At 40.3% G+C, this 25,399-nt stretch overlaps 1 protein-coding gene across 1 annotated transcript in view; it reads right to left on the reverse strand.

Moving 5' to 3' along the window:
* thsd7ba (thrombospondin, type I, domain containing 7Ba) overlaps positions 1 to 25,399 on the reverse strand; it is a 578,787-nt gene that overhangs the window by 135,137 nt on the left and 418,251 nt on the right. The window contains exon 20 of the mRNA XM_060827743.1: positions 9,068 to 9,213. Within this exon, the coding sequence (XP_060683726.1) occupies positions 9,068 to 9,213 (146 nt within the window). The remainder of the gene's footprint in view (positions 1 to 9,067; positions 9,214 to 25,399) is intronic.

Raw genomic sequence — 25,399 nt, forward strand, 5'->3', positions numbered from 1 at the left:
CCAGATAATTACAGAGCCTTACACTGTTGTAGGAAAGGTTTTGGAAATGATTATAAGAGATAGGATTTATAATCATCTAGCAAGCAACAGCTTGATTGGAGATTGTCAACAAGGGCATGTTGTATTTCACAAACCTCATTGAGGTTTTTGAGAAGGTGACTAAGCATATTTTGATTAGATTAGATTACTTACAGTGTGGAAACAGGCACTTCGGCCCAACAAGTCCACATCGACCCTCCGAAGAGCAACCCACCCAGACCTACACCTACACCTGACACTACGGGCAATTTAGCATGGCCAATTCACCTAACCTGCACATCTTTGGACTGTGGGCGGAAACTGGAGCACCCGGAGGAAATCCACGCAGACACGGGGAGAATGTGCAAACTCCACACAAACAGTTGCCCAAGGCAGGAATTGAACTTGGGTCCCTGGCGCTATGAGGCAGCAGTAGCATTGTGCCACCCATATGGATGAGGTTAGGGCAGTTGATGTGGTTAACATGGACTTAAATAAAGTCTTTGGTAAGGTTCCACACGGTAGGCTATTGGAGAAAATGCAGAGGCATGCGACTGCGGGTGATTTAGCAGTTTGGATTAAAAACTGGCTTTCTGTAAGAAGGCAACAAGTGATGGTTGATGGAAAATATTCAGCCTAGAGTCCGGTTACTAGTGGTGTGACACAAGGATCTGTTTTGGGACCACTGCTGTTGTCATTCTTATAAATGACTTAAATACAGGCATCGGTGGATGGGTTAGTAAGTTTGAAGATGACACTAAAGTCAGTGGAGTGGTGGACAGTGTGGAAGAATGTTGCAGGTTGCAAGGGGACTTGGATAAACTGCAGAATTGGGCTGAGTGGTGGCAAATGGAGTTCAATACAGATAAATGTGAGGTGATGCACTTTGGGAAGAATAACAGGAAGGCAGAATACTGGGTCAATGGAAAGATTCTTGGCAGTGTGGATGTGCAGAGGGATCTTGATAGCCATGTACATAGATCCCTGAAAGTTGCCACCCAGGTTGATATTGCTGTTAAGATAGCATACGGTGTGTTAGGTCTTATTGGTAGGAGGATTGAGTTCCAGAGCCATGATGCTATGTTGCAACTGTACAAAACACTAGGGCAGCCTCACTTGGAATATGGTGTATAGTTCTGGTCTCTCCATTACAGGAAGGATGTGGAAGCATTGGAAAAGGTGCAGAGGAGATTTACCAGGATGTTCTCATTGGAGAGAAGAAAGCTAAAAGGAGATTTAATAGAAACATACAAGATGATCAGAGGATTAGATAGGGTGGACAGTGAGAGTCTTTTTCCTAGGATGATGGTATCAGCTTGTACAAGGGGGCATAGCTGCAAATTGAGGGGTGGTAGGTTTAAGACAGATGTCAGAGGCAGGTTCTTCACTCAGAGAGTGGTAAGGGCATGGAATGCCCTGCCTGCCTATGAAGTTCACTCGGCCACATTAGGGACATTTAAACAGTCCTTGGATAAGCATATGGATGATGATGGGATAGTGTAGGGGAAAATGCTTAGATTAGTTCAAAGGTCGGCGCAACATCAAGGGCCGAAGGTTCTGCACTGCATTGTTTGATGCCCTATGTTATAGAAGCAGAATTAATATTTCGAGTCATTATGATTCTTTGTGTTCTGTCATCATGTTAACATTAATGCTGTTTCTCTCTCCACAGATGCTGCCAGATCTGCTGAGTTACTTCAGCATTTCCTGTTTTTATTTCAGATTTCCAGCATCTGCAATAATTTGTTTTTTTTAAAGTTGGAGACATGTGAAACTTTGCAATCATGAACTTCTCATCCCACCTGAACCCACCGATTCTTTCAGATGAAATTACTCCCAAACTCTTGATGAAATCATCTAATCTTTTTGTCATGTTGAGTAACCATTGCAAGAAATGAAAATTTACAAGGGATGCTGTGAGCCACAAGCTGGTGAAAAAAAGCAAAATGGTACTAATTGAAGTGTTTTTTTAAATTGACTATTCTTGATTAAAAAAAAGCTTGCTTTTCAGGTCTCGCTTGGCTTTTGATTAAATTTAGGATTAGAGTGGTGCTAGAAAAGCACAACAGATCAGGCAGCATCCGAAGAGCAGGAAAATCGACATTTTGGGAATTCCTGCTCCTTGGATGCTGCCTGAATTGCTGTGCTTTTCCAGCACCACTCTAATCCAGAATCTGGCTTCCAGCATCTGCAGTCATTGTTTTTACCTTTTTGATTAAATTTACCCAATTCTATCCTCTCCCATTATTTTGGGAATTTTCTCCCCTCCTCTACAGGTTTGCAGATGGATCATATATTTTTTCACAGGAACAAGTCAGTTAATGCAGCAAGTGCATGCCAATACCTTCCTTCAAAAACACAATCTGCTGTCAAACCACACTCTCCTTCTTGCCCACAACATTTCTCTTTTTCAAACAATGATAGAATTCACATTGGTACAATTTGCAGACACTGCTTCAATTCTGGCAGCAAAGAATCCCACAATTTAGCCATTTTCTGTCTCAAGAGTTTTTTGAAACTTGTTTTTAATTCTTTTTGGTCCAATTATTGCAAATTTGTGGCTTCTGTCTCATGCTTTGTCCTGCTGGAATTTCAATATGGCCTCCCTCTCCATACACATTTAGTCTTCGGGCTTGATTACACAAAATGGCCAGCTCACCACACCACAGTATGAATGTCGTAGGTGGGTGCGGCTAATTTTGCATGCAGTGAATCTTTAAGTCATGTGAGATAGTACTTCTGTCTGTCTCCAACAGGAAGCATCATATAATAGACTTGTTAGCCACTCAGAGGCCAGAAACTTCACACATTGGTAATATCAACCAGGAGTTGTGGCCAGTGTATTGCAGCTGTGAAAGTGATGCTCACTGGACATTTGAGTAAATCCAGGGTGTGATTGGGGCCAAACTGACAGGCCCCAGCGAGAGAAGGTGAATGTTAGAAAGGGAATCAGCGAAAGGGACAGTTACAAAGAGAGGCAAAACTGTGTGAAGAGATCCCTGATTGGACCCTGGCAAGTGGCACCAACTCCATTTAAACTGGCCAGCTGCTCGCACAGGTAAACCTGCCAGCCTGCATGTTGAGTGCCAGCCTCTTCCACCAGTCAATCGAATCCATCTACCAGGCCCACGGTAAAGGAAAGGCTGCCAGCATTCTCAAAGATCCATCCCACCCTGGCAATGTTTTTGTACAACCTCTACTATCAGGGAGAAGGTACAGAAGCCTGAACACATGCTCCAGCTGGTTTCCAAACAGTTGCTACCCTACAGTAGTTAGAATACTGAATAGACTCATAAACTTTTAACATTTACCTGTACATGTGTTTTTGCTTTTGCTGCTGTTTACCTATTATTTACTTATCTATGCTACTTAACTCTGTGATCTGCCTGTATTGCTCGCAAGACAAAGCTTTTTGCTGTGCCTCGGTACATGTGACAATAAATTCAATTCAAGTCAATTCAATTCAATTCAATACAATATTGGCAATGGGATGAGGTCAGCATCGAGTGGTCAAGCAGCATCCAAAGAGCAGGAGAATCGACGTTTCGGACATAACCCTTCATCAAGAATCAGGGCTTATGCATGAAACCTCGATTCTCCTGCTCCTCGGATGCTATCTGACCTGCTGTGCTTTTTCAGCACCACACTCTTGACTCTGATCTCCAGCATCTGCAGTCCTCACTTTTTCCACCAGGAAGAAGCTGTTAACTGGGTATTATTTGTTAACTTGGAAGCTTCAATGCAATCACAAGCAGGTGACCACAGCAATGCTTCCCTTGCAGTGTATGAAATTGTGATGAGGGGAGCAGAAATGGGCAGGGACAAGGTGGTCATTGTGCATCCTCCTACTTTCTAACCTGCTGCTATCCATTACAATTCAGCCCTTAACATGTGAGCTTCAATTGTCAACTATGAAGCTGCTTCAACCCAGCAATTTTCAAAAGTGAGAGACAAGTCTAACATCTGTTTGGTCCCCTCAGTTCTGTTCATCAGTAGATAAACCCATTGAAATATCCCACATCCTTCAGAGCTACATTTTCCAAGCTAAGTCAGTTTTCTTCAAGGAGAAAAATTGTATATTGGGAACATTGTGTTTCATCCTCACTAGTGTTTAAACCATTGGAGCTGAAGGAATTGAATTTTTTTTGAAGAGTCAGAAAAAACACAATCCTAAATATTCCGCAGAGTTTTATGAGTTATTACCCAGTTAGAAGAGTTTACCAATATATGTATTTCAACATATAAACAATTATTTATCTGTAGCCTGAAAACCAGTTTTCTTTCATGAAGCTATTTTCAAATTCAGTATAATGTACAGCAATGAGAGTTTTTAGTAAAGGTCTCTTTATGATCTGAATAACCTGTCTTATAAATTGGAACCTGATGCTTGCAACAATTGCAACATTTCATGTTGAAAATTCCACATGATTGTCAGCCAGAAAGTCATAAAGGATAGCAATATACTAGCTCATTCCAAGCTATACCTGTTGTACCCGCATACTAATTTTTGTGACTACTGAATTAGAATATCTAAATTCCTCGGCACTTCACACTTCTGCAGTCATTCTCCATTTAAATAATGTTCTGCTTTTCCATTTTTCAGTTAAACTGAACTTCACATTGTCCCACATTATTTGTCATCTGCTAAATTTGTGCAATTCACCCATTCAATCCATTTCATCAGCAACCTCTGTATGTCTTCTTCAAAGCATACTTTCATACATCTGAAAAATTTACTAACAATGCCTGTGTTTCCCTCATCTAAGTAATTGTTGTAAAGGGTTATAAATCTGAGGGTCCATCACAATTCACTGTGGGGCTTCACTCATTATTTCCTGTCAATCAGGAAAAGATGTATTATGTACCTTCCTAGTTTTCTGCCAATGCACCAATCTTCTGTCCATGCTAAATATGCTATAACATTATCTTTATTTTCATGATAAACTTTGGTGTGGCATCTTGTTAATTGCCTTCTGAAACAAGACAGTCTGTCTACAAGGTCTCCTTCATCCACAATACATGTTACTCCTTCAAAGAACTCCAATAAATTGATCAAGATTTCAATTTGACAAAATCATGTTGACATTTTCCAATTACCTTGAGCTATTCTAAGTACAAAACTACAATCTCTTATTAATCAATTCTGACATTTTCTCAAACATAAATACCAAGTCAGTAGTTTCCTGTTTTGTGCTTCCATCCTTCTTGAATAGAGGGGTTATATTTGCTACTATTCAGTCTGATGGGGTCTTTCCTGAAAAAGAGAATCTTGGAAAATGAACGGCAATGCATCTACTAAGTCATTAGCTACTCTACAATGAAGTTTATCTAGACCTGAAGACTTGACAATCTATAATTTACCTAGTATCACCTTCCATGTGATTGTGATCTTCTTTCTCCTTTCCACCTCCTGAGTTGCAGATATTGTTGGAACAGTTTTTCAGGCCATGTACAGTGAAGACCAAAGCAAAATATTTCTGTTCTGAGGAAGTTCTAAAGAACGGTTACTGGAGCTGAAAGTTTAACTCTGATTTCTCTCCACAGGTGCTACGAGATGTGCTGAGCTTTTCTAGTAATTTGTTTTTGTTTCTGATATCCAACATTAGCAGTTCTTTCAGTTTTTATAAAGCAAAGTATCTGTTCATTTCTTCGATCATTTCTTTATTATCTCCAATTAACTTCTTATCCTCACTCTGTAGAGAGTCAGGGAACTGAGCACACATGTGTGGGATGTGTTAGCTGCGGTTACTCATTAGTTTCACAAAGATAGAATGAAATCCCTTTGTAAATGAAATCTATTGGCTAAACTGTGGGATCCACAATGGCTACATGCATGGGGTCTGTCACATCTTGCACCTAGGGATTGCAACAATGACTCTGAAAACTTTGGCTCACTTAGTCAAGGTACAAATGGATGTCTTGGTTAGCCTTCTTGACATTGGCCGTTACTTTGTTACATTTTGAATTCCAGAGGTAATTTATGAGTGGATGTAAATGCTGAGAAATTGAATAACACTTTTATTACAAACAATGGTGAACATAGATGACTACAAGCATTTATTCATTCAGGAAGTAGTGGTCTGTCTAGTGTTTTCTGTATTCTTTTTGGAGTGCTGCCATGTCATGATTCACTTTCTCTACCAACTGCAATAAAGAAAGGCTGCTGACTTAGCTGCCCAGTGGCCTAAAAGGACTTGTTGATCATCCTCTGATTGGTTAAAAATTGGTGGCACTTGGCAGCATTCACAACTCCTGCACAGTTACACTAGATGCTGAATTTCCAGGATCTACCCCTTTACTGACAACCACATAGACATATCATCAGCCTGGACTCAGCATGGTCCTGGCTTCTCACTGTCTTCCAAGTATTAGTGGTCATGTCTTTCTAAGCCTGCTGTTGGCTTCTCCAGAGCTTGTGATTATTTTCACAAGGTTTTAACATCAAACCTAAGCTCGAGCACACAACCATCAATGAAAGAGTATCTGAACTGGTTGAGAGTGTAAAAGGAATGATGTGACTCTGCATCCACTGAGGCATCTTCCCACTCCACCTTCTGAGATTTAAATAACTGTGCCCTGGAAGTGTCAGTTTTCTGTTCTTGTGATTGATAGATTGAGAAAACAAAGAGATCATAGGGTTCTGCACTTCCAAATGTAACTCTCTAGAATTGGTTTGCATTCTGATCAATCCACACACAGTGGAGGATATAGGAACACAATTGTTTCTATTCATTGAAGGCCATGGCTAGTCATTAATGTAGATACTCTCTTGACCCTATAGCCCTACTTCACCATTTGCAATGGAGTAGACAGCATGCTACACTGCTAGCTCCAGACCTTTCTCCTCTAATGGCATTAAGAGGTGAGAAGTGGTATTCTACCATCAGTTTGGCTTCTTTATTTCCCATTGTGATTCCCTGAATGAACAAAGAAGCGGAATATCAGCTGTTTCAGAATGCCAGGAAGAAGAATTTTAATCATCCCATAATAACAGGAACAACTTCTGACCACTTCACTTTGGGCACATTTGAAAGCATTCAACATCTGGCCACTCTGAAATTACATTGCAAAATAGCCAGACTTTTACCTCTTTCCCAAGTAGCATCTATTTCTTCAACTGGATATAGTGCAATCTCACCCAATTACCATTGATATAGTTAGCTCTGTGTAAAAAGGGAACCATGCTGTGGAGTACTCACCCTTGTGGAGTGAAGATGGTCATTGATGTACTTCTGGCATTGCAGTTCTCCAAGCGACCGATGGCCATTGATCTTCCTTGTGACCTTTGACCAGAATTGCTTGTTTAGGTCTCCTCCTCCTGCCCTGTGGAACAGGACCTACTGACTTCTCTGAGAAAAGTCTGGAGCCATCAATCAAATGCATGGCCACCTAGGACTCTTAGGTCTTCATATTCCTGTTTCCAGCTCCTGGTATCCACTCCTTACCTCTTCATGTGGATATCCCTGCTTTTAATTTTTTTACACTAGTACTTCATGCACCTATTTACAAAACTCAAATGCCATTGAACATTTAACTACGTGTGTTCACAGTGGAATTTCAAAAGCAAGTTGAGAAATTGTAGATTTCCAGTTTTAATTTAGTGAAAATATATGTTCCAGGGCGGCACGGTGGCACAGTGGGCGGCACGGTGGCACAGTGGTTAGCACTGCTGCCTCACAGCGCCAGGGACCTGGGTTCAATTCCCGCCTCAGGTGACTGACTGTGTGGAGTTTGCACATTCTCCCCGTGTCTGCGTGGGTTTCCTCCGGGTGCACCGGTTTCCTCCCACAGTCACAAAGATGTGCGGGTCAGGTGAATTGGCCATGCTAAATTGCCCGTAGTGTTAAGTAAGGGGTAAATGTAGGGGTATGGGTGGGTGGCGCTTCGGCGGGTCGGTGTGGACTTGTTGGGCCGAAGGGCCTGTTTCCACACTGTAAGTAATCTAATCTAATCTAAAAAAAATTCAGATTAAAAATTATTCGAACAATGCAAATTTTAAACTGTGGTAGGATTGTGAAATTATGGCCAGAACTTTGGTTATTTAATCTCTGCTATCTTTCAACAGTCAAGTATGTATAGCATTAGGTGCTTGGTGCATTGAGTACAAAATTTGAATTTTTCAAAATTAATTATTTTTCTTGTTATCTGTATCTGGATCACTGTATTCAGTGCTGACCACTGCCATCAAAGTTGTGCAGCTTACGTAAATTGGCCCCACTAAATTGCCCATAGTGTAGAGGGTTGTGCAGTCTAGGTGGGTTAGTCATGGGGAATGCATCATTACAAGGAGAGGGGAGTGGATCTGGGTGGGATGCCCTCCAGAGGTTCAGTGTGGACTCCGGCTGAACAGCTTGCTTCCACATTGTAAGGTTTCTATGATTCTATTTCTGACATTTGTTCCAGACATTTTCAAGAGATCTACATTCTCCTTTCCATGATCAAATGTAAAATCTGATGCAAAATATTTAATTAAGGGTTTGGAAATTTTAACTGTTACTGGTTTAACCCTGTTAATACTTTAGCAGCATGCTCCCACATATGGGTACTCTTCTTCATCCATCTACAAATCTATTGGTTCCAGTGGAAAGTTGAGCTCGACTCACAAAAGAAAACAGCTTGACTTCCCAAACAACTTAGGTAACATCTGTCTGTATACTGATTGGATCTTGTGAGAGAAATGCTGTGCTGATATAAAACAACTAATTCTGGAAAGAAGATGAAGAGAGGCAGCTAGAACACAAAGACTGACATTTTGAATGCCTCATATAAATTTAATCTTCTGTCAGTTAAGGTAGGTAATTTATATCTGTCATATAGATGTCTGTAGCTCACACCTTTTAGAGAGAAATAATGCTAAGGTATGGAATTTGTAAGAGAAGGGTTAGCTTCAGCCTATGTGAATAAAAAAGACACTAATTTGATCCTTTAATTGTTAATACCCTTTCTCTTTTCAGCAACAGTTTACATTTGTCAAAGGCTGCAACCATATATGCCTGCACAGAATAATTATGCAGTCCCTAGACAAGCTATAAAAATGTGAGAATCTTACCTCAACTTTGCAAGGAGACCATTCACTAAAATCCCAGCTATAACATGGCTTATTAAGGCAAGGCCGGTATTGAACCAGCTGAGAGGAACAGGGTCTTCCTTCTCCCTGGGTCTTTTGTAGTACACGCCTATCACGCTTCATTTGACCTAAAAAAGTAAATGAATGATTTTCATACTGGGCAGTGTGTCAAATTTGTTTAATGCTGGAACCCACACATACACATATATATATAAAGTAAATTTGGACAAACCTGCTACTTTCAAAACATACATATGAAGACAGAAAATGATTAAAATATTAACAATAGCTAGTGGTTATGTTAAGTCTGAAAGCAAAGCATTTTGTTTGTAATGGCAAATATTTTGCATGTCTGCATTCACCAGCTGAAACTGACAACAATTTTGAGAGTTTGGACATCTGCAGAACAACATGAAAATCTAGAAGCTGTAGACAATGAGTTTGCACTCCTTCATAAAATGTGCTGTAAATATTCTCATATACTGTACTCTTTATTGCAAATATGGATTGATGAGAACTTCCACTCTTATATCACTAAAACGCTGGAAAAAGTTATATTTTGCTAAATGAGGCAAAACTGAGTTTAACAAAATACAAACTTCCCAATTATTGTTAAACACCATCAATGAACTCAAAAAACTATTCTTTTTATGTGGAAAGTTAAAATTGTTGACATTGATTTAAACATTCATACATTTTAGAGAAGTTTTGCTTTTCAGGTCTGTGTATCCATATTTTAGTTTTTTTTAATGAAATCTGACTTTTTTGGATCAGCTCTTGTAAATAAATGATGGTAAAAGTGCAGGACTTTAGCTATCGTTAATTTCCAGGTTTTTGGGTGTGTTACTACTTCTGTTTGCTTGATTGTCTGCTTTCTTGGTGACACCACTACTATGACACATCAACTCATCCTTTGATTCGTTGCCAAGTTTAAGCTGCTGTCCAACAAGGGGAAAGCAACATCATGAAGATCACTAGATCTTTGTGGATAGTGTCATGCCTCATTAGGTATCATGCTGAAAATTAGGCCTTGGTATTTCCAGAATTACCACAGATTTTAAAAACTTTATCAAAGTTCACAAAATTCCCCCAACTCACTGTCTTTTTAGGTTCAGGATGATAGAAAGCCTAGACCATGTATCTGCACTAAACGAGAATTACAACTAATTACAAATAAACAAAGACATAGAGCTGTACAATATGGAAACACACCCTTTGGTCCAATTCATTGATACCAACCAGATATCCTAAATTAATCTGGTCCTATTTTCCAGCATTTGGCACATATTCCTCTAAACCATTCCTATTCAGGTATCCATCCAGATACCTTTTACATGTCATAATTTTACCAGCCTCCACCACCTCCTCTGGCAGCTCATTCAATACATGCACCACTCTCTCCATGAAACAAATTGCCCTTTATGACCTTTTTAAATCTTTTCTCTCTCACCTTAAACCGATGCCATCTAGGTTTGGACACCCCTACCCTGGGAAAAAGATCTCAGCTATTCACACTATCTTTGTCCCTAATGATTTTATAAACCTCTGTAAGGTCACCTCTCAGCCTCTGATACTCCAGTGAAACTAGCCCCAGCCTATTCAGCCTCTCCCTATGGCTCAAACCCTCCAACCCTGACAGCACCCTTGTAATTTTTTCCCCTCCTTTCAAGTTTGTAAGAACTGTTGACGTATAAACTACAAGTTAAAACTCTAATTCCCTTCTCAGTTCTCCATAGATATGCATACAGATGGAGAAAAAACTTGGTATTATGGGTAAAAGGAGAAACTGGAGAAGACAGTCAAAAACATTTGTTAAGCTGCTCCTTTTGGCTTGCCAGGACTTGTTGCTCCTTAACCTCTCTTTCAGGTACTGCGACCAGCTTGCAGAGGCATGGAGTAACTGGGTTTATAGTATCTGATGTACTGTTTGAAAGTCTCAGCTTTCAACAGTTGAGGAAGGAAAATAAACTGTCTCTCTTCAGGTTTTAGCAATTTTTACTGCAAACAAAACTTCCCCTTCCACAGGTCTGAAGGTCTTCTGGCTAGACCATTTACTCGTAGCTGTTCAGCTACCCGAGAGTCTATCACATAGTTGTTGGAAGACTGAAGGCCTTTAGCATCAACTACTGGTCAGAACTCAACAGAGTAATCAGCTGCTTCTGCCTGGCCAAATGACGCTTCAGATCTGTTCCCTGACTTGAGCTCATCTGCAATAAGCCCACACCTAATGATTGATGAAATAGCTGTTTAGAGTGCACTTACACTAGGTGTCAGGTAACCTTTTTAAAAATTCAACAATCCCTTTCATTATCCTTGGTTTTTAAAACGGTCCTTTTCCCATGTCAATCCACAAGTAAAATAAAAACAATCTCTAGAATAACTTTCTTCAAGGTAAATCTCATTGATTCATCACTAATTGCCAAATTTAGATCAATGCGTTGACATTTAACATGCAGGCTTGTTTCTTGGTCAACCTGAGTGTCAAGTAATTAAGACCTGCAATGGTCATTGTAGTGATTACAGATTTAGGTCTCTGTGACTGTGAAATGTTGAATACTACATATCACGCAGGCTATGTTTTATGCCACTATTATGTGCAGCATTTTTAAAAAAGGCTTACATTGCCTTTGACACTGAAGAAACAGTCTCTAAGCCATTTGATTCGAAGTTATCAAAGTTCACAAAATTCCCCGAACTCTCTGTCTTTTTGATAACTTTGGGTGTCAGTGCTTTTTGAATTTCCAAAACAGCTAGCTGACATCATTTTACAAATTTAGTCTGATACTGTTGAGATTTTAAAACAAAATGGCAGCAGGTTTCCTTTGACATGTATACAAAGGATGCCAAATATCAGCATATTTTGGCAAAGTGGCATCTTTTGTTGAATTTCATCGGGGATTTATCTCTGTGAGGCCTTGCGTTTTCTGATGATGTCACCCCAAATGTATGTCCTCCACACTCCTGTGGAGACATCCCTCATCTGATGCTCACCTGATTCTCCTACTCACTCTAACCAGAAGTACTTGCCACTACTGGGATACCTCAGGATCCCTCATGCCAGTGCCATCTTTAAAAGGTTGTTTTACATCCAGTCAAGCACTGTCAGTCTGACACTGTCCCGCATAGGTTTTGACCTTTGTCCCAGACATAACAGCTTGGTAGAAATTGGAGGAGATGGTCGATGGGGTGATCCCGATGATGGACATTGTTTTTCCTATAAGACTAACAGAGAAGACCATGACACCAGACCCTAGCAACCTTGTTCAAGATGGCCACCTGGTTGGGAAGCCTCCAGCCATCTGGATGAAAACCAAGCAGTGTAGGCAAAGGGTTAATGACCTTCGCTGTTCTGCTAGAGAAAGTGTCAGTGTATTCTCTCTGCTACCTCATATTCATAGACAATTCCCACCAAAGTTCATGCTCCATCACTCTCACTGTTGCCTGCAACACCTTTCCTCACCCATTCCCATCCACCTAATTCATCAATGTCACTAACCTCTGAACTGCCGACACACTCACATTGTACATCTCTCCACCTTCCCCCCTCCTGCACCCACACTAACACCTGTGCTCACTACATTGTCTCACTGAATTCCTCCTTTTTAGTAATTCCAGGATAAGACAACTCATGATAGAAAGAGCCAAGATACATGGCGCGGTGTCTGACTTTCGGCTCCTCAACCGTATGAGGAGAAGAACCTAGCACTGACCATGACCTGCTTTAAATGGATGATTGTACCCAAGCACTGGTCTGATATCAGAGGCAGTTCTTGACTTACTGCAGGGCCTTCTGACTGAAAGGTTGAGTATACCACCTAAGACAATAAAGCAGATAACTAAAGTCAAGATGAAACATACCACGGGACATAGCTTTGAGGTAAGAGGGGGTAAGTTTAAAGGAGATATGAGAGGTAAGTTTTTTGAGACAGAAGATGTTAAGTACCTGAAATGCGCTGCCAGGGGAGGTGGTGGAGACAGATACAACAGCAATATTTAAGAGGCATCTTGACAAATGCATGAATAGGCTGGGAATAGAGAGAAATGGACCATGTAGAGACAAAATGTTTTTAGTTTAGAAAGACATCATGTGTTGGCACAGTCTTGGTGGGCCAAAGCAGCTGTTCCTCTGCTCTACTGTTCTTTGTTCTTTTGTTAAAACATAGTCTAACTGCTCAAAAGAAAATACTTGGTTTCTTTTCTCTGTCTTTTGTTTTACAATTGAGCAGTAAAAAATTTAGAAGGAACAATTATACAATATGCCAAACCAAATAACTTCAGAACATTTGTTGTTTTTTATGTATTAGTTTTACTATCCTGAAGATTTAAAACACAGTTGCTTGCCTTTTTTTTTAGCCTCACCAATAAATTTCCCATAAATGCAGAGATTTCTACTTTTTTGAAATAGCTTGCTTACACAAGGGCAAAGAAAATTCCACTCCAATACACAACTTTGAGTGTTCACCACATTTAATTCTTTGTTTCATTGAAGTGATCCAAGCCTGCTGCAGATTCACTTACACACAAGTCCCACTCATCTATCATTACTGTGCTTGCTGACCCACATTATTTGACCCTCAAGCAATGCCTTGATATCAAAAATTCTCATCCTTATCTCCAAATTCGTCGATGGCCTGAATGCCCTCTGTCTCTGTAATCTCCTCCAGCTGTGCAACTCGCTGAAATATCCGTATTCACCTAATTCTAGGTCTGTAAGTCATCCCTGAATTTAACTCCTCCACCATTGACATGTCTTGTTTCAGTTAATAGTTTCACACAATAGTGCATTTGCTTGAAATTCCCTCTCTTCTGCAAATCTCTACCTCACTGTCTTTTAAGATACTTACTAGAGCTTATTTCTTTGGCCAGGCTGTTATCCTGCTATTACGTGGCTCAGTATCTATTTTGAAACAATCTTTTTTTCTAAATTTATTCAGGGAAACAGACTTCACCGAGTGGGCCAGCATTTATTGACAATCTGGGATTGCCATTGAGAAAGTGGTGACCTGCCTTCTCGAACAGTGGCAGGCCATTTGATGGAGACTCTTAGAGAGAAAGTTCCAGGATAATGAAGATAGAACCTATTGGGGATACTCAGTAGTTCTGACAGCACCTGTGATGAAAGAAACAGAATTAACATTTTGAATCCAACATGACTCTTCTTTAGAAGCTAGGGCATTGACCCAGTGATCCGAAAGCACAGAGATGCTTTTCCAAGTCAGGATGCTGAATGGCTTAAAGGGAACTTGAGTGGTATTCCCATGTATCTGCTGCTTTTGCTCTTCACGATAACATGGTTTGGAAGGTGCTGTCTAAGCAACCTTTATCAAGTACACATTGCTGTTACTGAGTGCTTATAGTGTAAGGAGTGAATGTTTATTGATGTGGTGCCAATCAAGCAGCTGCTTTGTATTGCATGTGGCAAGCTTCAATGGCAGGAGTGTATTTACAGCTGCATTCAGCCAGATAAGTGGGGAGTATTCCATCACAATCCTGTCTTGTAGACAGTGGACAGAAACTGTGCAGACAGGGGGTGACCTGCTCATTGTACAATTCCTGCATCTGAACTGAGAGGTAAAGGATAAAATATCACAGAGCACTTATAGTGATCAGAACTAGGTTGACCTCGTTAACTTCAAGATTATTGATCGGACTTGTTAACTTGAACAAATCAGGAAAGTCCTAGCGAACAATATAGCCAGGAGATTACATTCAAGTCTGGGTGTCCCTGGAGAAGAAGCATGTGGTGTCCATCGACACCTTTCAGCAGGGAGGGGAGAGGAGGTTGGGTTGGGTTTTATTTCCCCCTCCAACTCTATTTTGATTTAAACCCTCCCCTTCACTGTTTGATCACACAGTATTGCCCTTTGATGTGAAGGGCACTGCTTGTCACTGGCCACTTGGGTGTTTCCTTTCTTCCTGGTGGTGGAAATTTGAATAAAGAATTCGTGCACCTTGTGTCTTTCATTGTGTCTCACACCTGCACACACACAACATGGGTGCTGGGAAAAAAATAAGCACTACCACAGTTAGGCAGTAATGTGGGGGTAAAAATAAAAAAAAACGAAAAAAGGAAAAATAAATAAAAGAAAAGAAAAAGAGAAAAAAAAGAAAAAGGAAAAAAATGAAAAGAGTGTCAGGTTGAAAAAAAAGGCATAAAAAAATGACCAAGAGATTAGATTCAAGTCTGGGTGTCCCTCAAGAAGGAGCATGTGGTGTCCATCAACACCTTTCAGCAGGGGGGTGGGGGAGAGGGGAGGGTTTTATTTCCCCCTCCAACTCTATTTTGATTTAATTCTTCCCCTTCACTGTTTGACCACACGGCATTGCCCTTTGATATGAAGGGCACTGCTTGTCATTGGTCACTCGGGTGTTTCCTTTCTTCCTGGTGGTGGAAACTGAATAAAGATTTGTACGCCTGTTGTCTTTCATTGTGTCCTACACTGAACCACACACAACACGGATGCTGGGGAAAACATAAGCACTACTACAGTTAGGCAGTAGTGTGGAAGAAAATTTTAAAATTTACATAACCAGGAGACTAGCATCTCCTCAGTTCAGGTGACTGACTCCAAGCTGTCTGGTCACAACAACTGTAGTGTGCACAAGCAAATACAGGGTGACCTGGTGACAAGATCCTGGCCTCTGTGTAGTTATTTCAGCATTATAAGCAGGAGCAGAGAAAAATATTAGCACTTTAATACACCTCTGCAGCAATTATGTCAGGGGAAATAAGGCTCATAAAAGGCCTTCCATCCATCCACATGTGAGGCCCTTAAGTAATGAATTGATGTTAATGTGTTCTGAATGGCCATCATCTCTCAGGAGATGCAAGGGCCTCAGCTTTAGTCCTTAATCACAAGAAAAAAAGTCTCCTGCTGGTCATTTGATGGGTTTGACAAACATATAATAGTAGTAGCCCTTCCCCAGTGGAGTTTAACTGGGACTATGACCATTCTGCCTCACTCTGGGTTAATTGCAAATTTACAATTTATCTTTGTGGGGACAAATGGGGAAACAAAGGTTACTGCATCAAGCATGAAAATCTGAAGGTCTTTTAAGAAGTAACATTTTCATGACAACATTTAGGTTTGATTTTAGTTTTGAAAACCTCGCCCAGTTTTATGACCACACACTTGAGTGAGGTGGGCACTCCAGAGAACAGATTACTGAAGTGTTGACTTCAGTGTTCAGTCCTAAAACCAAGCTCTTTTGAGGCTCCATAAAAATTATTGCTATGTATTTGTTATGTATTTCAAAACACAAATATACTAAGCATTCGATGTTCATCCACTCAAGAAGATTTATCAATAAAGATATTTTTCTGTATTACTAGCTTCAGGCTAAAAGTGAAAATCAAGCAGGAAGGTCACAGCTGACAAACAACCTGTACTAAAATGTTGAAGAAGAAAATCAAGACCAGCCTAGAATCTAAAGTGTGTTTTTATTGCACATTCTAAAAACCTCACACAATGTATTCCTGAATTATTCATATCATATCCATAGGTGGTCATACTGTTGGAGAATTAGGACTAAACATAACAACAGGAAAGCAGTGACAGAGGGGAGACATTTACTGAAATCAGAAACAAACTTGAATTAACTCTTGAGTTTCAAAGACAAATGTCAATATAGTGTATTCAATTCTAACTAAGCAATTGTTTGATGCCCACTACATGGTTTGGTTGAGTCATGAAGACTATTGGAACAATAACTTGAATGGAACATCACATCCTCAGTGAAACTAAGTACTTCCACAAATGGAGATAAGGGCAGCTGTTAAAGAAAAGAGGTCTATCAGAAATGTTTTCAATGTCCTTGTGCTTAGTGTAGTTATAGATTCAGAATCTACAAAATCTAGCTTCACAACATAGAGAGCTTTGGTGCTACAGGTACTTTTCAGGCCTAAGCTCAGTATCCAAAGTTGGCATCATTTTGCTGTGGTAGCATGGTTATTAACAGTAAATAAAGAGTACTAACGTTCAGTGTGTAATGTTTATTTGGCACCAAAGCTACAATTTTCAACCGCAACATTTCATTTAATGCACTCTCTGAAATGCGTACAGCAACAGGAAGGACCCTTGACAAGAACAATTTAAAGACAACATCAATACTTTCAGGATCGATGCTGATTGTTTTTTAAACTTGGTTCAGGGTGAGTTTGGAGATGCGCCATGAGTTTTCAACTCCTCCTTAAAGTTGCTGAAGTCAACAGGAATCATATTGCTCGTGGAGATGGTGTTGTAGTCATCAGGGATTTGGGACCTTGGGCAAGAAAGCAAGAGACAGAAAAGGCACCACTGAGGAGGAAAAACCCACAGAGGGGGAAGAGAGGTCAGCAAAAAACCTTACCCACTTGGGTCTTTCTGGAGCAGTGTGCACATCAGTTCCATCTTACAAAGGATGCAGACACAGAAATCTGCCAGCTTTTGCTGCTATAACATAGCCTGAACATAGAATGAGAAAGCTGCTATTGACTGTGTAGGCAATCACCAACCTCTCAGTGTCAGACTGCTTCCAGGATGAAGCAGGCTACATCTTCAACATTTCCCAGTTTGGCAGTCGTTACTGTGTAAAGGAGGTAACAGTTACACTGTATGAGGGATGTAATTGTACTGGAGAGAGAGCAGAGGAGATTTCCCAGGATGTTACCTGAGCTGGAAAGTTTTTGTTATGAAGACAGACTGAACAGACTGGGGTTATTTTTCTCTGAGTAGAGGAGACTGAAAGGGCAAATGATTGAGATTTACACAATTATGAGGGGAGTTGACCAGTTGGACAGGAAGAAACTTTTTCCCTTGATGAACATATCAATGATCCAGACTGTAGAGGGAATCTGGACCTCACTGCTTGTAAGGGCAGTACAGGCAGAAACCCTCATAACATTTAAGAAGTATTCAGATGTGCACTTGTTATGCCAAGATATAAAAAGCTATGTACAAAGTTCTGGAAACTGGGATTAGAATAATTGGGTGACTGTTTTTTTTTTCATTGGCAAAGACTCAATGGTCCAATGGGCCTTTCTGTATGCTGTAGATCTTTATGTCTCTGGGGGGATGTTTACATCACCACAGAGACTGGGCTGACATAGAATCAGACACTATCACAGTGGCATGTCCTACCATCTCCACTGCTATTGTACCAGTGATGAGAAGAATTGGGTCACTTCTCCCAATGGTACAGCATTGAGTAAGATAACTAATTAATGGAAAACTGAAGTCTGCCCTACTAATAGTATAACCCTTTCCCGCATGTTCCCTTCTGACACTGCAGAACTTAATCCCTCATTTCACTAACCAGGGCTTAACAGGTTTACTCTAGAGAAACTCCAGTTATATAGCTTCCTATTGTTGGACATTTGCTGTAGTTACAGCAATGGCTATTGTTCCCAGTGGCATCACCTGGTTAGAACTATCAACTATTTGATGGGCTGGCACTTCTTGGAATGGGATTTTCTGCCACGTGGAAGTGCAAGCCTTTTCCCGACCCAATCAATGCTACAGAAGCCAGAAAGACATGGCAGGGCGACTCAAGCTAGTGAAATTGAATTCGCCATTAATCTTTTGTGTGTGAGGTGTTGCAAAGTAACTACCTCCAGGTAAAATACTGGCCATTTTAGAAGGATAGGAGATAAATTGTCTTTCTTCTAGCTATTAAGAAGTAGACACAGTGGGCTCACAACATTTGCAGGAGGGGGGCCTTGCCCATGTTGCCAGATGCCACCCAGGTAAATAGTGCTGTGAGGAAGGCATATGGTGTACTGGGCTTTATTGGCAGAGGAATTGAGTTCTGGAGTCCTGAGGTCATGTTGCAGTTGTATAAGACTCTGGTGAGGCCTCATCTGGAGTATTGTGTGCAGTTTTGGTCGCCATACTATAGGAAGGATGTGGAAGCTTTAGAACGAGTGCAGAGGAGGTTTACCAGGATGTTGCCTGGAATGGTAGGAAAATCTTATGAGGAAAGGCTGAGGCACTTGGGGCTGTTCTCATTGGAGAAGAGAAGGTTTGGGGAGATCTGATAGAAGTGTATAAGATGATTAGGGGTTTAGATAGGGTAGATACTAAGAACCTTTTACCGCTAATGGAGTCAGGTGTTACTAGGGGACATAGCTTTAAATTAAGGGGTGGTAGGTATAGGACAGATGTTAGGGGTAGATTCTTCACACAGCGGGTTGTGAGTTCATGGAATGCCCTGCCCGTATCAGTGGTGAACTCTCCTTCTTTATGGTCATTTAAGCAGGCATTGGATAGGCATTTGGAAGTTATTGGGCTAGTATAGGTTAGGTAGGATTCGGTCGGCGCAACATCGAGGGCCGAAGGGCCTGTACTGCGCTGTATCCTTCTATGTTCTATGTTCTATGTTCTATGTTCTATGCCATCATGGCATACCATGGCTCCATAAGCACCTTGTCTAAATGTTGATGTGTGTCACATCTTACAATCTAATAATATGTAGCTACTGTATGACAATGCTCAGTACAATATGTTGATAACACTCAATATTCTGGCAACAGGCATGGATGCCTTTGTTCTGCATAAGTCCACTATTCCCTCAATTTTTAAGCCATTACATCAAGCTAGAGGCTGCCCATTGGGTGATAAGGAATGTCTGCTGACGTTTTGGCTCGTGACCTCTGTGCATGATCTAATGGTGTGTGACCAGCAGGCAGGCATGCTGAAAGCCATGCTGCCACACAGAATCGTATCCATTTTTCTCCTGGCCAGAACCTCTGTCTGAATTATAATGATCAACTCTACCTCTTCCAGTAGGGTAAAGTGCCTGACTTTTCTCCAGTTAGATATTGCAGGCTGTTATTATGCACCACCAATGGTTAATGTGTGTCAGTGAGTGTAGTTGATGATGTACTTGGCATAGTTTGGTGTTGGAATAGTACTCAAGTTTTGATGTAGTGTGACAATTATAACAGTGATAACAGTCTCAGGAAGAGACCAAACTAAGAGTACTTAGTATGCGTTGTAGCTACGATTGGATGTCTTTCACCGAGTGAAACAGGAATAATAAATGGAGTAATGTGTGGAACTAATGGTCCATTTGAAAGAATAAGGCATTTGAAGATGTATTCACTGACCTTGACCAGTAATGTGGAGTCATTCAATTTCTTCCTGCTTTTCATGCAAATCCTCAGGGCTCGGCTGCTCAGTGATAGTTACTTGCTTTCACTCTATGGTGCCTGCCTGGCAGATAAACAGCCTCCTGTCCATTTCTTGCATCAAAGCCTCCAGTTCTGTGCCAGAGAAACGTAAAACCCTCTGCCTGTTTTCATATTCACTCTTCTTCCAGCTCAGAATGTCTTGTGTAACCACTTCTTCCAGACAGAATATAATTTCACGAGAAAAGGAGTATTCTGATTTTAAAGTTGACAGCCCAGCTTTATTTGGTCCAAGTGTGACATGAATGTTGGTCCACTGCTAAGTCATGTGTTCATTCAACAACAGAATTAACACTAGGCTGCATGCTAATATTCTTTAAATTAACATGCTGTCAGTATTTGATGCAATAGCTATGAGTTAATCATTCTTTGAGATTGCTTTGCCCCCACTTGGGGCCTGATGCAAATTTATGCCTTGATGTTGGAAGTTGAACAATTTACCATGGATTTCCAGATTGGTTGAGATTCAATAGCTCTGATTCCTTTTGACCCCAAACTGTTTTTTAAGAGAGCTTGTACAGCCAAAAATGGCGGTGGATGTAAATTAAGTGGCTGTCAAGAGAGAGGCTGATGGAATATAACACTAAGTGTCAAGGAAATTTCCAAAATTCTGTTCTATCATATCTTGCAACTCCAAAGATGAGGGGTTAATGATCCCTTGCTCAACAAGTTATCGCCCTGTAGATCATGTCCCAACCTGCAGACACATTTTGTGTTTCTCCCTTTGAAAGAATACACAAGGAAAGGAACTAAAATTCCAGTTTAATTTCTACTGGAGTACATCATTGGCAATGAACTCATTCAGGTGTACCAGTGTAGGTCTGAGAGTTAGCGTGCTGTCACAATCACAGCTGAAGTACTGTCTCTAGTTATCAATGTTGCAGGTAAATCCCTCTCTCAATTCAAGTGCTGCAAATCAGTAAAAAGACAATAGGACAACTAAAGGATTCTCTTTCACCATGAATGTTACAATTCCAAGTTAAAACTGTCCACAATACTTTGGGGTTCTGACCCATGTCAAGAATGTAGTGCTGGAAAAGTACAGTAGGTCAGGCAGCATCCGAGGAGCAGGAGAATCGACATTTCGGGCAAAGCTCTTTATCATCTGATCCATGGTCATTACAGCGCAATTCTTTACACATGAAGCTATTTATTCTAATTCCACTTCCTGTCTTTCTTCTGTATTCTTATGTATGTTTTCCTTTCAAATAACAGTCCAATTCCATTGTAAATATTAAAACCTCTGCAACTAAAGTTGCTTGTATAAAGCATTTCATGACCTGTGTGTGAAAAAAATTGTAAATTTCCCCTTTGTTCTTCTAATAATAATTTGAGTCTTAACTCCAGTGTTACTAATTCACCAACCATAAACAACCTTTCCAACTATTTATTTTCACCACTTAACATGATTTTATTAAGCTCCATTTTAAACTTACCTAGTCTCGTGAGGAAAGATCCATTTTCTCAAGCTTTTCTTCATTACCATCTCTTTAATCGTTCACAATTAATTCAAACTGATTAAATTTAAAATATAGTCACCTCTATGTTTTGCTTAAAAAACAACTTTCAAATTGCCACTTGGTGGCTTTGTTCTAAGAGGAGGTTTCTATTCAACACCTTCAAAATTAGATTGCAGTCAAGGGATTATCAATGATTGATCTTCAGCTGTCCATATTCACATGAAAAATGAAACATGTTGAAGTTGAAATTCAAGCTGACAAATATTATAGAGATGCACAACTATAAAAAGCAAAAAAAAATAAAGAGGATGCTTACCTCATAGGAGTTTATTTTTTAAAAGTTTGAGTCTTATACTTATGCGTTTCTATCTATATATATATACACACACTTAATAATTCCTTTTTTTTTGTTTTAATCATTTGAACAGTAGGAGCCAGCAATTTATGAAACCTAACATTTAGTGAATCGGAGGTTCCAATATTTACTATGAGACTATTCTGAAACCTCCTCAGAACAAGAGCAGAGCTCAGCTCACTGCAAGGTTTTCAACAAGTCACACATGAGAGCTCAAGGCTGATTGAAGACCAAGTCAAAGGACACAGGCAGTTCAAGGGAAAGTATAAGTCTGTAACAGACTGCGCAGACAGAAGCAAGTTCCATGTCAAGATGTGCTGCTACTGAACTGCAAAGAAGGCAACTGAACTTCACTGTGTGTTTGGAGCTCAAGAAGATGTCACAAGAGCTGTTGAATACTTCTGCGTTGTTAGGATGCAGGAGGCAGTTCTTGAAGCCAGTGAGCAAGATTAAGGCTGAGGGAAAATGCCCATAACAACAATAGCTTGGTGAAGCTAGCTGCCAATAAATAAAACAACTAGAGATGTATCTGTACTTTGATGTTTCCAGGGAAGCGTAGTCCCAGGAGAGGAGAGTGAAGTACCAGATCATGAGTAGCTGTTGAGGCAGGTCAGGATCGAGCAGTGTTTGAGAGCGTTCCAAACAGAATATGTTGGAATGCCTTGTAAGGTTTAATGAGATTTGGTGATCCATAGTGTCACTAACATCTGGAGAACTGCTGAGGAATCCATGGGTGCTGTATTAACTGCACTTGCTAATTGTTGTGCTCTGTGGAATCAGTGTATCTTTTACCCATATTTACTTCATGTTAATTCTAATTGGAAGTTAAAATACAAGTTGTATACATATTGTAAATTGTATTGCTGTTATAGCTTTGTAGAGTAAAGCTTATTAATTTATTTTGTTCAGGCCTAAGAGAGTTCTCTGAGGATGTATGTTGAATCTCATAGAGATTGTTGCTTAAATTTGGAGGTTTAGTCTAGGGTCACAACAAAATTAACACATTTATTTTCTTCACTTTTTAGCCCTCATGCTTCCTGCACCTGATATTTCATCACAATCGGTACCGCACAAAAACTGCGGACCTGCACTTGTAAGCAAATACATAAGGAAAAGCCTACAGGTTGAATTTATCAAAAACCTTTTCTTTACAAGTGTTATCTGTCTCTAATGAGAGTTTGAGAAATATGTTATCATCACCACTTGAAGGAGCAGCATTCTGAAAGCTAGTGCTTCCAAATAAACCTGATGGACAATAATCTGGTGTTGTGTGATTTTTAACTTTGCTCACTCCAGTCCAACATCGGTTCCTCCAATCACGATCTTTCTGAGATTCACCTTTTTCACAATGGGCAAACAGCCTATGGAGGCATGACAGGAGGAAAGGAACAAAGAATTCCAGGATTTTCAGACTTTTTATAACCTCGGGATGTCCCAAAGCATTTCACAAATAATGAATTATTCTTGAACACGATATGCCATAGTTTTTGTAGGTAAAACATTATGATCAGAGAGGCAGAGCGTTGGGATAAAAGGTTCTTTTTCAGAATGGCAGCCGGTGACAAGCGGTGTCCCACAGGGTTCAGTGTTGGGGCCGCAGCTGTTCACGTTACATATTCATGATCTGGATGAAGGGACTGGGGGCATTCTAGCGAAGTTTGCCGATGATACAAAGTTAGGTGGACAGGCAGGTAGTACTGAGGAAGTGGGAAGGCTGCAGAAGAATCTAGACAGTTTGGGAGAGTGGTCCAGGAAATGGCTGATGGAATTCAATGTGAGCAAATGCGAAGTCTTGCACTTTGTAAAAAAGAATACAAGCATGGACTACTTTCTAAACGGTGAGAAAATTCGTAAAGCCAAAGTACAAAGGGATCTGGGAGTGCTAGTCGAGAATTCTCTGAAGGTAAACATGCAGGTTGAGTCCGTGATTAAGAAAGCGAATGCAATGTTGTCACTTATCTCAAGAGGGTTGGAATATAAAAGCACTGCTGTGTTACTGAGACTTTATAAAGCTCTGGTTAGGCCCCATTTGGAGTACTGTGTCCAGTTTTGGTCCCCACACCTCAGGAAGGACATACTGGCACTGGAGCGTGTCCTGCGGAGATTCACACGGATGATCCCTGGAATGGTAGGTCTAACATACGAGGAACGGCTGAGCATCCCAGGATTGTATTCATTGGAGTTTAGAAGATTAAGGGGAAATCTAATAGAAACTTACAAGATGATATATGGCTTGGAAAGGGTGGACGCTAGGAAATTGCTTCCGTTAGGCGAGGAGACTAGGACCCATGGACACAGCCTTAGAATTAGAGGGGGTAAATTCAGAATAGAAATGCAGAGACATTTCTTCAGCCAGAGAGTGGTGGGCCCATGGAATTCATTGCTGCAGAGTACAGTGCAGGCTGGGACGCTAAATGTCTTCAAGGCAGAGATTGATGAATTCTTAATGTCACAAGGAATTAAGGGCTACGGGGAGAATGCGGGTAATTGGAGTTGAAATGCCCATCAGCCATGATTGAATGGCAGAGTGGACCCGATGGACCAAATGGCCTTACTTCCACTCCTATGTCTTATGGTCTTATCAATTTACACACTACAACCCACAATAAGATGAACAACGAGTTTCATCTATTTTGTTCCTGGTGTTGATTGCAAGATAGGTGTTGACCAGGCCACTAATTATTCAAATATCAGATGTTGGCTAATAATTCAAATCCTTATTTGTGATAAAATTAGTAGGAATGTGTAGGTATCTTGGCTCATCACTAACAGCTTTAATGGAATTTTTCAAGGAAAATCACATTTGACAGATGTAGTAGAGTTTTGAAGAAATGACCAATTGAAAAGAATAAAGGGAATACAGATGAATTTTGTGATGCTTTCAATACACTGACATAGCCTTGTAAATTTTCAAACAGCAGAAATAGTCATCACCTATGAACTCTATCAAAATTGTCTGTTATTTTAAATTTTTTTACGAAATGACCTTTTATAGTTCTCTGCACTGCTGAAAATATTCACATTATTTTAAGTGTTTGGGTAAAATATTTCTCATCCAGAATATTATCCTGATAAATCCATACGATATGTCAGGTGTATTTGAATCCTTAGATCTCTGGCAATCACGTATCCAACAACTATAATTTTTCCAAGCTGTATTACCACATAGTTTTTCCACATTCCATTACATCTGTCCTCCATCTGCTCATTCCACTAACCCATATTCTCGTCACCAGTTGCTAAACCCTCTTCAGAGATGCCCACTTATTGTTTGGCAGTACAGAATTAAACACTGCTAAAGAGAATCACAAAGCCAATGCTTTCATTTAGAC

Source organism: Hemiscyllium ocellatum, chromosome 7 (assembly GCF_020745735.1).
Source record: "Hemiscyllium ocellatum isolate sHemOce1 chromosome 7, sHemOce1.pat.X.cur, whole genome shotgun sequence".
NCBI lineage: Eukaryota > Metazoa > Chordata > Chondrichthyes > Orectolobiformes > Hemiscylliidae > Hemiscyllium > Hemiscyllium ocellatum.